Source organism: Leucopleurus acutus, assembly GCF_964270905.1.
Source record: "Leucopleurus acutus genome assembly, chromosome: 5".
Lineage (NCBI taxonomy): Eukaryota > Metazoa > Chordata > Mammalia > Artiodactyla > Delphinidae > Leucopleurus > Leucopleurus acutus.
The window spans coordinates 93,134,705-93,150,496 of NC_139147.1; the positions used below are offsets into that span (position 1 = coordinate 93,134,705).

A 15,792-nucleotide genomic window follows, 5' to 3' on the forward strand; every position below is an offset into this window, starting at 1 on the left:
TAAATACATTTTCACAAGGCCCAACACATATTTTAGAAGTGACCAGAATACATATGTTCTAGAACTAATGTCCCAAAACTCACCTAAGAATGTTTCACTAACAAAGTTTTTTACTTTATCATATTGAGAGGAGGTCTATAAAGGACAGCTGATTCTTAGTGGTGATTATTAGTTTACAACGTCTTTAAGAGGAACAAAGGAGCCAACTAAAGGTTAAATCCTAAACTGCAGTAGAGCCAGAACAAATATTTACCATTGGAAAAATCATCCATCATCAACACCAACACTGCCTGCCATTATACAGACAAAGTTCTTCATTTTTTAACTGGTTAATCTTTTGTCCTGAAATCCAATTATTCAGAGTATGGAATTTAAAGATAGGATATGAACATGAATATAGGATTCAAATTGGATCAAAGTGAGGTCCTCATCAGTTCTGAATACATTTTTTAAAATGGGCAAAGCTTATACCAACATAACACAGTTTATCTTATGGGACCTTACTGTATGTGAGTACAACCAGTAACAGAGTGAGGCAACATAAGGGGTGGCCAAAAGACTTTTTAAAAATAAAATCAGTGTATATGACTTTGTGGATGTTCAAGTCCTTAAAAATACTGTTACCACAATTTGGCATCTAATTTGAAACTTTCAATTGGAAAACTAGTCACTGCATCAGGATTTTCAATTTAAGAAATTCACAAAAATATGAGAATAATAATCGCTAAAAACAACTAAGCTATAAACAATGCCATGATTAAAGTTAAATGCATTAAAGATAGTGCAGATCCTCACATTCAAATCTTGCCTAAGAAACAGATGACAACACTATGATATTTAAGATTAATTTAAGAAGATTATTATTAACATCTCTTTATATATATTCTAATATAGAGAGTTTTCATTGGTGGGAAGTCATTCATCCCTATGCAGTGAAATTATAAGAATAACTGAAGCAATGCATGATTAGACATGATGGGGAAACTAATGTGTACTTGAACAATGGTACAGAAATACTTTATATCTACATTGACAGAGTGTATCTATTATATCTTCCACCATACTCCAAATTCAAAATAGAAAACTAGAAAAAGATCAAGCTCTCACTTTGCTTTGCTAACATATCTCCTTCCCCAAGACACACAAACGTGATTGACAAAAATCATTCCTTTTTATATTTTGAGATTGGCATAAACACAGATTATGATTACATAGAAGGGATTAGAATAATAATAATTAACACTGAAGAGAAAAATAAACTGATTTTCAATGGCTAAAATAAATTATATTAACAATTATTATAAAGGAGAATATAATTCAAATAATTTTTTCAAAATATTTCAGAGTAAAGAATGAGTGAGGTATCTTTTTGTGCCCAAATAACACAAATGATAACTTTTAAGTGCATAATAAGGGAAAAGACTTTGATCAATTAAGATTAAAAAGAAAAACTTTTGTAATGAATTGTACTCTTAGCAAATACCTTTAATTAAAATACCACAGATAAAGGTGTCTTATTAAATGATACAGTTATTTTACTCACCAAATTGTGACAATACTATAAAAAATAAACTTATACAAGTAGAATAGTAAGTTTATGCCTATTTCAGAGTACTTAAAAATTTATTTTAAATAATATTGTTCTATACTTTTCTTCAAAACGAAAGATAACTAGTTTGATTTTGTTTTACATGTATATACATTATTGAGTTGAACTCTTTGACACTTTATGAAATCAATGCATGTTTTGCAAATCAAATAATTCAATCAAAATATATTTAAACAAAATATTTCTAATTATATTTGATAAATTTAAGAAACAAACAAACCTACACAGAAATGGCAATCATTCCCCAAAGCTAGTCCATACACATATTCTTGAAGAGAATAAAAACTTATTTCTACATTCATGGCAAACCTCAGGCAATTTTATAGCACTGTAAAAAAGAAAAGTAGAAGAGAGAAAAATCTGCCCAGGGACTAATTCTTCTTAAGAAAGGCCCTGCCATTGTTGCCTTTCACATTTCTATAAAGCCAAGCTAAGAAGAGCACTCCATAACAATGTGAATAATTTCATTACCTTTTATATTAAATATTAAAACCAACCCTAGCTGTCTTTTGTCAAGTAATTTATGAATATTTATAGAATTTACTGAAAATATCAAAAATTTTGCTTCAGAATCAGCAAGCATAGAACAATGAGTGAAACAAAGCAAAGCAAAACAAAACAATTCAAAACAAAACTATCACATATTTCATGGATTAATGGGGGGGAAAAAAGAAATTTCTTACCGAGTACCCCAAGTCGATAGTTGACTGTGATGACGATCACATTGCCATAACTTGCCAAGACACTCCCATCATATAAATTTCCAGTCCCTTCCATATATGAGCCACCATGGATATACACCATCACTGGTTTGGGACCCCCACTGTCCCGAATATCTGAAAAACAAATGGTTGGCAATTGTTCTTATCCTCAACACGCATAATGAAGCAGAGAATACATTTTCCATTTTAGGGACAAGAGGGAATGATTTTAACATAGTTCTTTAAATTACTGTCTTTGTTAAAGTGTTTCTTAAGCAACTTATGTTAAGATCTATTGCAGAAAAGAGCAATAGATATCCATTGTTTTCTACCTAAAATTTTGTTAAATATTATAAACTGAATTACAAAACTTGGACAAATTGGAAGTAGGTGTGAATTTGAGTGCTTTTTTTTTATTGATTCCTGATGTGACAGTAGAATTAAAAGAAATAACAGAATGATAATGATTCTTAAAACTTCATTTTACAAATGTTATAAACTTCATATGGAATTTATGAACCATAAACTAAGTACAATGGTATCACTGCTACTATGAATAAAACACTGTTTTTCCATTTCTTAATTACTGTAAAGATATGTACTGAATGCATCATAATTACATGGAATAATTTATGCTCCAATTTGAGAACATAATTACAACACTGTGCTATAGAAGTTGCAAGAAGTTTCATTTAACTATTCAAGTACTGTCAGATGAATGTTTAGGCAATAGAGTCCAAACATCTATATTTCTGTCTTTGTTGCATTTAAGGGACTTTCATTTAAATGATATTTTTCAGTTCAGTCCAGGTCTTCTGCTCACTCCAATTACCCTTACCCTTTGGAAGAAGAAAACAGACTAACTTATTTTTTACCCTCTTTTCGTAAATATTCTACTCTTCTTAGCCCCACTTTGGCTCTAAGATTTTGTCATACAGATATGAGACAGAATACAGCTATATCCAAGTGCAAAATGCTAAAGTTTAGGGTGATGTTAAAGTGATTTCTGCAGCTCTAAATTTTAATCAAATGTATGTGCTTTTCTAAGATACTTTACCCTGATTATGCAGTTTCAACAAGGGTCTAGAAATAATACATAAGGGAAACATAAGATAATTATAATTGGTATAAAAAGATACTAATTTCTAGAGATAAAAATGCTAAACAGTATATTGGTGAACATGGTTTTAACTATTATGTAGATTGAAGTATTATATGTGTACATATATCTATATGATTATGAATATAAACATACCTAAAACATTACCATTAGATAATGGTCGATGATCTCTTCTGCCCACAATTGAAACAAAATTACATCGTGTATTATCTTTCTTTTATGACAATATTAAAAGTGTCATTTAAAAGTATGGCTTTGTTCCTTTGCTTTTGACATTTTTTATCAGACAAATCTCCTACATCATAACAACTGAGGTTTCAACGTTCAGAATGGACTAACATGATATAAACTCATTGAAAAAACTGGTGATAATTTAGAGGCTGCTTTACATTTCTTGTAAAAAAGATGACTAGTATAAATGCTTCAATTTTTCTACTATAATAATAAAGTGATTTCCTTCAATGAAAATCATTTTAAGATCAGGAATTGTAGCTCAACTTGTTTGTCCAGATTTTCAAGTTGGGGAAATAGCTAATTGCAGAATTTAGGACTTAAAAAAAAAAGACTACTTTATGTTTGACTTAATATTTAATATCAGTGTATAAATTTATCAAAATCTCCCCCTCTCCCTGTGAGGGTGTACTTGAGAAGAGTGTCTTATTTTTTAACTGGTGAGATGAGGATACTTTGACATTCACCAGACTCAGCTACATTTAGTGAAAGAAAACCTAAATTTATTTTCTCCTTAAATCGTTGGGAGGGAAAATGATATTCACTCATTTGTAAGATCTGGGGGCTTGTGGAGATGTTAGGCTTACAGAGAGAAAACAATTCTTCTGAAATTGTCAAACTCTCCTCCTTAAAAGCCTGTTCGCTGCACACAGTTTTAGCCTGTTTTTCTAGTATGTCTGGCACTGAAAAAGCAATAATAAATTATTAAACTGAAGCCATTAACTGACTGTTCACAGCAGACTCTGTGCTCTTCTAATTGTATGCTTGGGAGGTAGCACAGAGGGAGGCTGTTTCAGAATTCTTCTTTAATTAAAATTACATAGAATTACAAAGCACCAACTGTGAACAGTAATGAAATCTTGGTAGAATCGTTCTGTTCACCTGGAAAACAATGCAGGCACACATTGGGAAGACCTGCCATATTTTATACCTAATAACAGAATGAAGTGGACTTTGTCAGGAAACACTGAGAATACACTAATAGATGCTAGGAGCAATTTTGAGTGGTATATCTCTATTTTCTTTGAAAATTAGATTTGAAAAGATTACTGATTGTTTGGGCTGATTCTAATTTCCAATTTGTCTTCCCAAACTTCTCAATGATTTCAACTTTGCCTAAGAACTTAGTGTGTCCAGCAGTTCTTTTCCAGAATGTTTTATAAAATTCTAATGCTGTGTACTGAACAGTATTTCTTTTTGCTTGAAGTAACCATGAAGTTAATGCTGTATGGTGTATTAATTGCCAAAATAGGTACAATTTTTGTACATAACAACTCAATATTGCTAATAAAGCTTGGAAAATGCCATATTTATATTACAGAGCAATTAGAATTATTTGATAATGTTTTATCAGAGTGGTCAACCTTAGACTTTACTTTTGATAGTGTTTTATCATAAGTTCTATCTTAGACTTTACTTTTTTTCATAGTCTACAGCTCATTTTTTTTTTTTTTTTTTCCGGTACGCGGGCCTTTCACTGTTGTGGCCTCTCCCGTTGCGGAGCACAGGCTCCGGACGCACAGGCTCAGCGGACATGGCTCACGGGCCCAGCCGCTCTGCGGCATGTGGGATCCTCCCAGACCGGGGCACGAACCCGTGTCCCCTGCATCGGCAGGCAAACTCTCAACCACTGCGCCACCAGGGAAGCCCTACAGCTCATTTCTGATGTCAATATAATAGTAAATTGTTTAAATATGATAAATACAATAACATAATAATATAACAATAAATGTAAATAGTTTAAATTATATCTCTATTTACTTTGATTTTAAAAAGAACCAGACCTCTATAAGTGAAATTGATATATCATATAGCCTACCATTGAATGCTATCTGCTAATGCCATCATTTTAATAATAAAATTTCGGGTGGCCACTATGTCTTAGTTCAAATATATTAGATGTAGTGGCTTATAATGAATTTATTAGAGCCATGTTGTCCCTCTAAACCTTGTCTCATATTTTCCCTTAGAAATAAAGTAGATTTTACCTAAGATATCTGAGTTTGCCTAAACTAGCTGCTACTGACCTTACTAAAATCAAAAGAATACCCAAAGACTAAAACACTAGTTCAGGTTTAGTAAACTACAAATATTCCTAAAGCATGTTTATATTTTCTGTTATTTGCAATGTTTTAAAGCTTTGCTAAGCATCTAGGTCTCTGAAAAAAGTGGGAAGATAAAAGAGAAATACTACACTGATGATTATTTTTCTTCTAAAATTTTTATGGTAAGAAAGTATTTAAGATTTTCAAGTTAAAAAATAATAAACTGGAATCTGAGTAGACATCTTGATTTTTAATGTTAGTAACTTTTTATCTTTCTGATAAACCAAAAATTTAAGCCAATGTAGCAAGTGCCAACAGCTCTAGAGCAGTTAATGTGGATTTATTTTTGCCTGACAACCTATGTTTGAAGTCATAATTCCCTTTAATAGTCCTAGTGAATTCATGTGCCCCAATGTTCATTGCAGCACTGTTTACAGTGGCCAGGTCACGGGGGCAACCTAGATGCCCATCGACAGATGAATGGATGGGAGGAATGTGGTACATATATACAATGGAATATTACTTGGCCATGGAAAGGAATGAGATTGGGTCATTTGTAGAGACGTGGTGGATCTGGAGACTGTCATGCAGGGTGGGGTGGGTCAGAGAGAGAAAAAGGAATATCATGTATTGACGCATATATGTGGAACCTAGAAAAATGGTACAGATGAACCGGTTTTCAGGGCAGAAATGGAGACACAGATGTAGAGAACAAACGTATGGACACCAAGTGGGGAAAGTGGCGGGGCGGGGTTGGTGGTGGTGGGATGAATTGGGAGATGGGGATTGACATGTATACACTACTATGTATAAAATGGATAACTAACAAGAACGTGCTGTATTAAAAAAAATAAAATAAAATTTTAAAAAAATAGTCATAGTGAATAATTATTAGTCACATAACTCCTTAAACATGTTTACTGGTTTCTCTTTCATTAAAGGACTCATGAAGTTTTTAATTGCCCATAATTTTGAGTTTTGGAGCATTTAGCAGTTTTTAAATTGTGGGGTATTGCCTCAGTTAAATCTTTCCCTGATACATTTACAGATATTTCAAGATTTTTTTTGCCCCCTACTCAATTGATGAACCTCAGCTATTATTCAGGACCAGCAAAAGAATATAGAAGTGTTGGATAAATCTGCGTTTGTTAAATTTTTAGTTAAAAAATATACAAAAATCTACAAGAGTAACTTTTAAAAAGCTCTATATAGGATAGAAAATTGCATTTGAATATTGAAAAATTAAGGTATTCCCAGCACAGTTTAAAAAATTAAATATCTCTTAAATTCCCAAAATAAATTGGTAGAAACCTAGGATTTTGCTTTGACCCATTCTTAATCAGTTCAGATTAGTCTTTCTGAAACTAGGGAAAAAGCCAATAAAATATGCAGCTCTTATGATTATTATTAAAATTTGATGCAATTGTGTTTGGCCTAAAAGTGGCAAAAAAATAATGGCAAAAACACAAATGAGAATTAGAAGTAAAGAACAGTGCTCCACTGAGAAGCTTTGGATGAGTTTAAGTGAACGAGAGGCACGCCCCAGTCAATGTCTCAGGTAGCCTCTGAATACAGTGTTGAGACAGAAAGCTAGAAATCAAGTAAAAGAGTTGGGCTATCAGGAAACAATGGACAATCCCATATAAATGACCAGATAACTAGACTTCTGACTGAAGTAAAAGGAGTAGTTTATCAAGTAGTTTAAATCTGTTGCTTTATCTAATAATGCTGATTCAAGATTTGAAACAAATTAAATGTGAAAATCGGCCTCGGTTTTCATTCACCCTCACATCAACAGAAAAATTTTCACACAAATTCAACAGAAGATGCTCAGACTTTTCTATGAAGGTTTTTATCTGGAGGGTATTTGAATTTATCCTTCTTGTCTTCTAAACAATTACCCAAATAACACAGAGGAATTGAAAGACTTGAATTGAACTGCTTTGACTCTACACTTTTGAGCATTTAAATATATTTATTGATTTGATAACTCTTACGACGACTGGCTTAGTACGTAACCTAAATACTACCTGCCAATTTAAGTAGGGGTTTAGGATATTTTTAATGGCTATTTAAAAATGTTACACGTGCTTCAAAATAGGTCTCTGAGATATATTCATGTTTACAGGGCTTAGCTCACTGTGGTTGCTCAGAGGTATCATCTGTAAACATGTAAATATCTCACTTAATGCTGTTTTACCAAAAAAAAAAGCATATTAAATCAGCAATCAAAATATTTTTAAAACAGGAAAATGATGTATACTAACCTTGTGAGTACACACTAAGAATTTAGGAAGTCTTAGGTATTATTTAGATAACAAATGTCTAAGAGTTAAGGATTTTCAGAGGGTTCAACAAATCTCAAAGCCCCCAAGTGGCAGCACTCTTCATAGGGAGAGCACTAGGAACAATAACCCATGTCCTCAAAGTGAATAAATGTCTTTGATGTTTTAATACTTCAGATTTCCAACAACGTTAAAAACAATCACAATTTGCATTTTGATATTATGTCTATTTTTAGCTATTTCGCATTCAAAATGACAATCTTGTGCAGCTATAATGATTTATTTCAAATATTAATGACTGCATTGTATTTAATCTTTAATCCACTGGTGGTGTTCATGATAAATGAATTTTTAATCAAATGTCATAAATTTCATTTAATCAGAAGAATTCTTAAATGTTATAAATATATTAACACTCAATATAATTTTTAAGCTTTTAATACTTTACTTCTATAATTTAATTTTCTACTATGAAGTAGTTTATTAAATATATATATCTTAATGAAAACAGTTAAGGATGCATTCATTCATAGTTGTACCTCATGGAACTAGCATGTCTACTGACTTGCTTGTGGATTATTTTATTTTGGAAAATCTTTCTTACCATATTATTAATATCCTTATGAGATTTAATTGCTAGGGTTCTGGGAATTATTTTTAAGCCTGAGATTACATTAATTATCTCTATAAGAATCATAAATAGGATGGTATTAAAAAAAAAACACTAATTGGAGCCAAAATGAACTGAAAGAATCAATGGCCCTCTCTAGACACTCCATTTAATACCAGGTAAAGGTACACAATGGAATGAGAAATGTCAAATCAATCTAGTGAGTACTTACATTTACAGAGTATGTCAGAATTGTATGTCATAAGAAAGTTGGAAAGAGAAAAGAATTTTGTTATTAGTACAGTAGGAAAAAATTATTACTTATAGTTGGCAACAATTTGAAATTCAGAATATTTTCATTTGCCAATCTCAAAATTATGTGCCTTTGAAATTAAGGGATATCCATCTAATCTTCTCAGGGTACTTAAGTGGTTGCATAATGTTTACTACAGTTATCTAAATAGGTGTAATATCCTTCATATCTATACGATTTCATTTATTTATGTGATATTTAAGCACATCAACAGAAAACAGTATTTTTTTAATCTAAATTATACTGCTCAAGAAACACTTTATTTCAGCCTTTAGCTTGTCCTTCATTTTATTGGGTGTGGGTTTTTTTAAACAAATATCAAATGTAAAAATGAAACATTTTGATATTGGGTAAAATATTTACATAGATTAGAAAACATGCAAAATGGGTACAGAGAGACTACAGGGGAGAGATTGTTAGTTCAGAGAATATGGACAAGTTTCAGTCAAAATGTGGGATGAAACATATCAAAAGTCAGTTCAAGAAAACAAAAAAATGCCCCCTTTTTAAAAGGTTGTAATGGTTGGCATCAAAAGCAAAACTTAACACTCATTTTTTAAAAAATTAAAAATGCATATTTATATGTAACAACAAGCAAGAAGACAAAACACATCAAAAACGGGAATTAAAAACAACTCTTCAAAAAAAGACAAGAAGTAAAAAAATAGAAAGGGGTGGAAAAAGTGATTGAGGCCCTTGTCATGCAAATAGATTTGGTGTAAAAAAATACCTTCATCTTCAGCACCGTCATTATCACCTAAATCATCTGTCTGTTTCTTTGTAAGGGGACCTAGGATTGAGAACGGAGAAATGGAGGGAAAAAAAAAAAAGACAATTCAAGAATAAACAAGACTGAGGGGAAAAAATAAATGTAAATACCAAAATTCTCAAGGATATTTCCAAAAAAGAGTGGGAAAGTGGTTACATCAAAGTTGATTACCTATTTTGTTTAAGAAAAAATATCCTTTCCCTAAAATATCTCATAGAAGATTTGGTTTGTGAATATATCCAGCATAAAAAAATACGTTATGGTTTGAAACTCAAGTCATAAGCAAAGGAAATGATTTTTTTTTAAATACCCACTGCATACAAAAAAAGTAAACAGTTTTATTAGATGAAAGAACTTAATTTATTCAGTGTCTTTTCTAATCTGAATTGGAGACAACAATAAAGAAAGTAGGCCAAACTCATTCTTTAATTTGGGACAGTATAATAGCATTAGGGAAAACAGAGATACGAAAAATTTTAGGCTTCTTTTTTCTTCTGTTTTTTTTGTAAAAGCATTAACACTTCAGTTTTATACATTTTTATATCATACATTTTTCAAAACTGTGACTTTTTAAAATTACTTGTCATTATGCAAATATTTCCCCATGTGTTTTGATTAAATATTAACTGTGGATTTAAGAAATTTCAACTTGCACAAATGTATGAATAAATAATCTCATCACTTGGTAGAGCAAAGGTACCACTGTAGAAGTTGGTGTTTAGCAATTAAAGTAGTTACAGAGTCAGGGCTTATATTTCATAATCAATTTAGAAATATAATGGAATTATGCCCTAGTGCAATTCCATGCCCAGTATAGTTATTTATAATGGGATCATATTTTAGGATAATAATTGTATTAAAATAGTGTGGATGTTTAATAAATGTTTTATTATTCTTAATCACACTAATTTGCTAAGAATAAAGGCACACACCAAAGGGGAAGTCACAGGCCATATGAAAGTAATTTTAAGTGTCACATGATTGACATATTCAGTGTACAAAAAAGCAGGTGAAGCCCTGCATTTCACAACCATTTAATTTGTATGGCATTTCATAATCCTCATGCAAAAAGCAATCATTACAAACACATAACACTCAAGTTAAAAGACAGACAACCACATAACGGTAAGCAAGAGAATTTTGTCATGCATAAAATAATAGTTATAGAAAAAGGTAGAAAAAAAAGAGGGCTGAAAGTCATATGTTGGTTTCAATAATATAAATAGTAAAGAAGCAGGCATTAACTCTAAGCACACTTCATAGGGAAGGATTGTTAAACATTTTGAGAAAGATTTCGAACTCTTCTCAGCGATTACTATGCATTATGTTTATAATTCGAAACTACACCTAATATCACAGTCTTCAAAGAATTAAAGAACACCATCCCAGAAAACAGAAGGAAAATATGAGATATAGATGAGTTTCGTCAGCTCAGAGAGACAGCCTTGAAAAACAGTAATAACTGGCAAAGATCTAAAGATTGGAAATGGAGAAATTGATGATGTAACTGAAGGGACCCATTGACTACTTGATTGTAAGGTCATAGTTTCAAGGCCATTCCAAATACAGACAGAGGAGCTGTACACCGTAAGTTAAATGATATATTTCACAGTTCTGCAAGCAATCATTCCATTAAGAAAAAACCTAGATGAAAGCAATAGTTTATAATTAGCACTCAGTTGCAAGTTCACAGAAATCTACATGTCTTGAATATGACCCTGTTTAAATGCAGAAAGTATCCTCAGTATTATTTAATGTTCATGCAACAATGTTGCTGCATTTCTGAAAAATAAAAAAAAATTTAAATTTAAAAATTGCTGTATCAGAACTATATTTGAAATATTTCCAATTTTAAAATATCATGTAAAATATTAGACTTAGAAAAATTTTAATTTTTCTGTAATTACCTAAAGGAGTAAATGGACAAACCTCAACAAAAATATTTTCTTCCATTTTTATTTTCAAGGATACTATATAAAAATTATGGTTTTATTTACTAGTTAACGATACACATTAAGTGGTAGTTATTTATTGCTGCCAAAACCACACCTGTTTTCCAATTTTAGTTAAATTACTTAATTTGCTTGACTTTTGGCTATATTAGGAAACTGTTAATGTGAGCTCAAGTTTTTCTTTGCTGAATTGTTAGTTCAATAATTTTTGGAGACAAATGTAAACCTATCACAATTAAATTAAGTGTGGGGCTTTATAAGGTGTCTCTTGGATGATTATCTTTATTTCTCCTCCTAGGGTAGCCAAGGCAATTTACATGACTCCCTTCTTTGGGAAATCATTCAGGTTCTACAGACAAGAGCCAATAGTTTTACATACTTTGCACACATACAGAATTGTTAGCTCTTGGTCTTCATGAGATGGGACAGTAACAGAATCTTTATTACCATATGATCTCCCAGTTGTTTGCATGGGGAACATAGATCTCAGTTGCTATTTGACTCTGGGTCTGCATTAGTAGATAAACCATGGAAATGATACTGTATATACGAGCACTTTTCTGTGAAGGGTATGGTTGAACCAGCCTTTTGCTACATTATTTATTATCACCTTCCCTATTCAGAAAGCTGCATGCCTCTAACTGATGTGGGATAATGATTACATACATACACTATATAGAACATCCTTTACTGTAGCAAATCAGAAGGGTTAGAAACAGATTACAGATATTGCTTCAGCATCATGAGTAGATGAGGGCATCATTACCCTAGGGAAGGATAAAGTCACTCTCCCAGCTAAAGAATTTCATTTATTGAATACTATAGGTTTTATTTAAAACCTTATTATTGGATGATATTAAATTGTTCCCACATTATGGGTTCCAGCAGTATTTTAGTGAGTCAAGCACAGCTGGGTTTTCTTAACATCAAGAATTTTTTACACATCTGATTTTTTGAAGGTTACCTGGGAAAAAGAGGACTGATAACAGTTTTCCCACCAAAAAAAAAAAAAAAAAAAAAAAAAAAAAAGCAGATTTCCTTTATCTCGTGTGCCTAAAGAAACTGAGAATACATATCTGAGAGGTTTTGGGTTGCAAATTGAGAAACTAATTCAACATTGTTTTCCCTGAGGAAGCCTCAGTAGAGTAAACATATGTTTGTGGATTACAGAAACATCCCTATATGATCTCAAGATTCATTATTCCCAGGCTGGAAAGAAAACCATTGTCTTGATCCCCCTTCTTTCAAGGATATTAGCAACTCTGGCTCATTTTTCTTTTCTTTTAATCTATTACTGTTGATATAATTACTGATGTTAAAAAATTTTAAGCAGAAATATAATATCGTAAGAGGTAATTGTTATTAATTTTCTTATGAAAATTAGGCAACCACTATTTAGATTATGTATTCCTGCAAGTTGATCAACACGATTTCCCTAAAGGGTAAAACATTTATCCGTCATAATAAATAACAATCATTATCAACATTCCAACCACAGCTTATGATTCTTTTAAACTACAGATAGTGCATCTTCAATACCAGCAGTTTAAAGGGGTATCTTAAATCACCAAAATATAAAGCAAATGAGTCCTCTAAAACCTGAGTGTAGAAGTGATTTATCCTATCTTGAAACACTATAGGGTCTGTCCTCCTTGAGGAACTCACACATAACTCTTATTAGAGTTAATAAGAAAGTGGACCTCATGTCTTTTTGAAAGGGAGTGAGAGTAAATACTATATTTTATATCTCCTAAGGGCAATAAATAGATTCAGTGGTGAAACAATAGTACTACGAAAGGTAAAGGGACTCCTAACCATGAACTTTGAACTCACTTAAATCTAAAATAGTTCCTTTGCTATTAACATAAGTATAATTCAAAGTTATTAGCCTTTACAAAAGATGTATGATGCATTCTTACATTTCAGAATCTGACCATAGTGCCTTTTACTTTTTCAAAAAGGAATAAAAATACCAGCATTTCTCTGTAGTTAACTGGAGAATAATTACGAGCTTCGAAATAATTACTATCCACCCATATTAATGCTGCTTCTTATCATTCCCTTTGATGAAAGTCTAATATACTTTAGGTCTCAACTACATTAGAACTGATTATAAATTCCTTCATTACAGGTTCAATTCAGCAGAAATTTTCCGTACTTTGTGTCACACATATCTACCAAAAAAGGCAAGTAGGTTGAGGGTATCATTAGCTCCTGACTTAGAAAGCTGTCCATGAGAATATGTGTCCTTCTTAAGAGAATATGTCTTTGAAATTTTTAGGATTACTGAGAGCTCCAGGCTCCAGTGAGTCCCATTGGGATAAATGGCGAGCCCTGGCTAATGACACTGCTATACTCTTTCCCCACCCTCTTTACCCAACAGCCTTTGAGGTAAACTGACTCTAAAGGATTCCTAAGGCAGTTTCCACAGAATGGGAAATTTTAAGGATGTTACCATTGTGGTTCTGGAACAACTGGAAGCAGGCTAAATCTTTTCTTTACCCAACAGTCTTTGAGGTAAACTGACTCTGAAGGATTCCTAAGGCAGTTTCCACAGAATGGGAAAATTTAAGGATGCTACCATTGTTGTTCTGGAACAACTGGAAGCAGGCTAAATCTTTTCAGGGATGTTCTTAGGACAAATTTATTTATAAAACTAAGGTCAAGGATGTAAAACTCTAACTATGTCTGAAGAACATATGGAGGGCAATACCAGAATTTGATCCATTTTAGATAAAAATAGCAGTATATTACTGTATCTGATTGTTTTCCAAACTGATAAACATTAAAATACAATGACTTTAAGAAATCAAATATCACAACAATTGGTGTCATTGCAAAGGTATTAAATTTTACCCATTGAAATTTAGTCGATTTTATATAACTGCAATACACACCTCTTAAGAATGGAGAAATGTGTGAAAGAAACTGATTTGGAATAATAATTAATTTGATACTACTGTATTACTTAAAGTTATCACCCTTCTTAAACTATCAATTATACGAACATATATCAAAAAATCATGGCTGGAAAATAACTTTCTTTCCTGAAAAATTTTCAATTTAAAAGACAACATCTTTGAATAATGTCATAAATCTACATTATGATAAAATTAAAATGTAATGCAAACAGCTGTGCTGAGATACAGGAAGCAAACTTTGGAACAATTGATAGTTTTCAAAGAATCCATACCTGTGTGAATTTTGGTGGCACTAGCATGTCATTCATGACTTTTGAGTATCTTTTAGGTGAGCTGACTATTTAGGCTAGTGGTTCATATGTACACATGCTATGGAAATTGGCATCCAAGGGTATGAAAGCAGCAGGCATGCTTTATGTTTATCTTTGTGTTGGAAGAAAATGCCAGTATGAACACAAAACATATTCCCTTGGACAGTTCTTTAGAGGAAGAACACAGTAGAAAACATGACTCTTGGGAAAAACAGAATCTGATGTTAAAATCTAGAGAGAGGGGAAGAAAAATCTTTTTGGTCCAGTATACTAAGAAGACTTTATTTATATTTATATGAAAAACAAGTTTTATCTTCATAAAATTACCCTGATTACAACACTTTGAAGTCAAAAGCAATCCTGTCTAAAATAAAAATTACAGGATCTGGGGAAAATTTTTTTAACTAGATAAAAAGTAACTAAAATAGGTTAATCCCTAATCTGAGCATCACCAAATTTGCACATGCTCATTATTTTTTATATTTGTTTGATTTTTTTAAAACATGCAGATGCAGTATTTTTATAGCTTGAAGAATGTCAGAATAATGTTCCCTTCCCATCTGGAGCAGCATGGCTGTATGCTACATAAACCCTTCAGTACTTTGTGAAGATACACTCTCCACTGCCCTGGCTTTCCACATATTATCCAGAGATGTACCTGGAGTATGGTGAGGACACAAGTGCCACCAGATGCTCAGCACTATCTCAACAAGGCTGGAAGATTGAGATAGCATCAATAGTCCAACCTCCCTGTAACGGCTGCCAGTATTCAGTCATCTAGTCATTCAACAAATGCATATTATGCTAAGTCCTTAGGATACAGTGGGAAAAAAAAGCAAGACACTTGCCTGCATGAAAATTAATTTTGTTGGAGAAAGAAACACTAAACAAATAATCACACACATAAACACATACAAATTGTGTT

At 32.1% G+C, this 15,792-nt stretch overlaps 1 protein-coding gene across 4 annotated transcripts in view; it reads right to left on the bottom strand.

Annotated features, from left to right (window-relative positions):
* Positions 1-15,792, bottom strand: part of NLGN1 (neuroligin 1) — a gene marked incomplete at both ends in the record, with an annotated part of 708,135 nt that overhangs the window by 479,750 nt on the left and 212,593 nt on the right. For 3 of the 4 annotated variants that reach the window (XM_082840169.1, XM_082840168.1, XM_082840167.1), the window contains one exon: positions 2,293-2,445. In XM_082840169.1, coding sequence (XP_082696295.1) covers positions 2,293-2,445 — 153 coding nt within the window. Of the gene's footprint in view, positions 1-2,292; positions 2,446-9,644; positions 9,705-15,792 lie in introns of all 4 variants that reach the window. The other variant, XM_082840166.1, reaches the window with a different exon arrangement.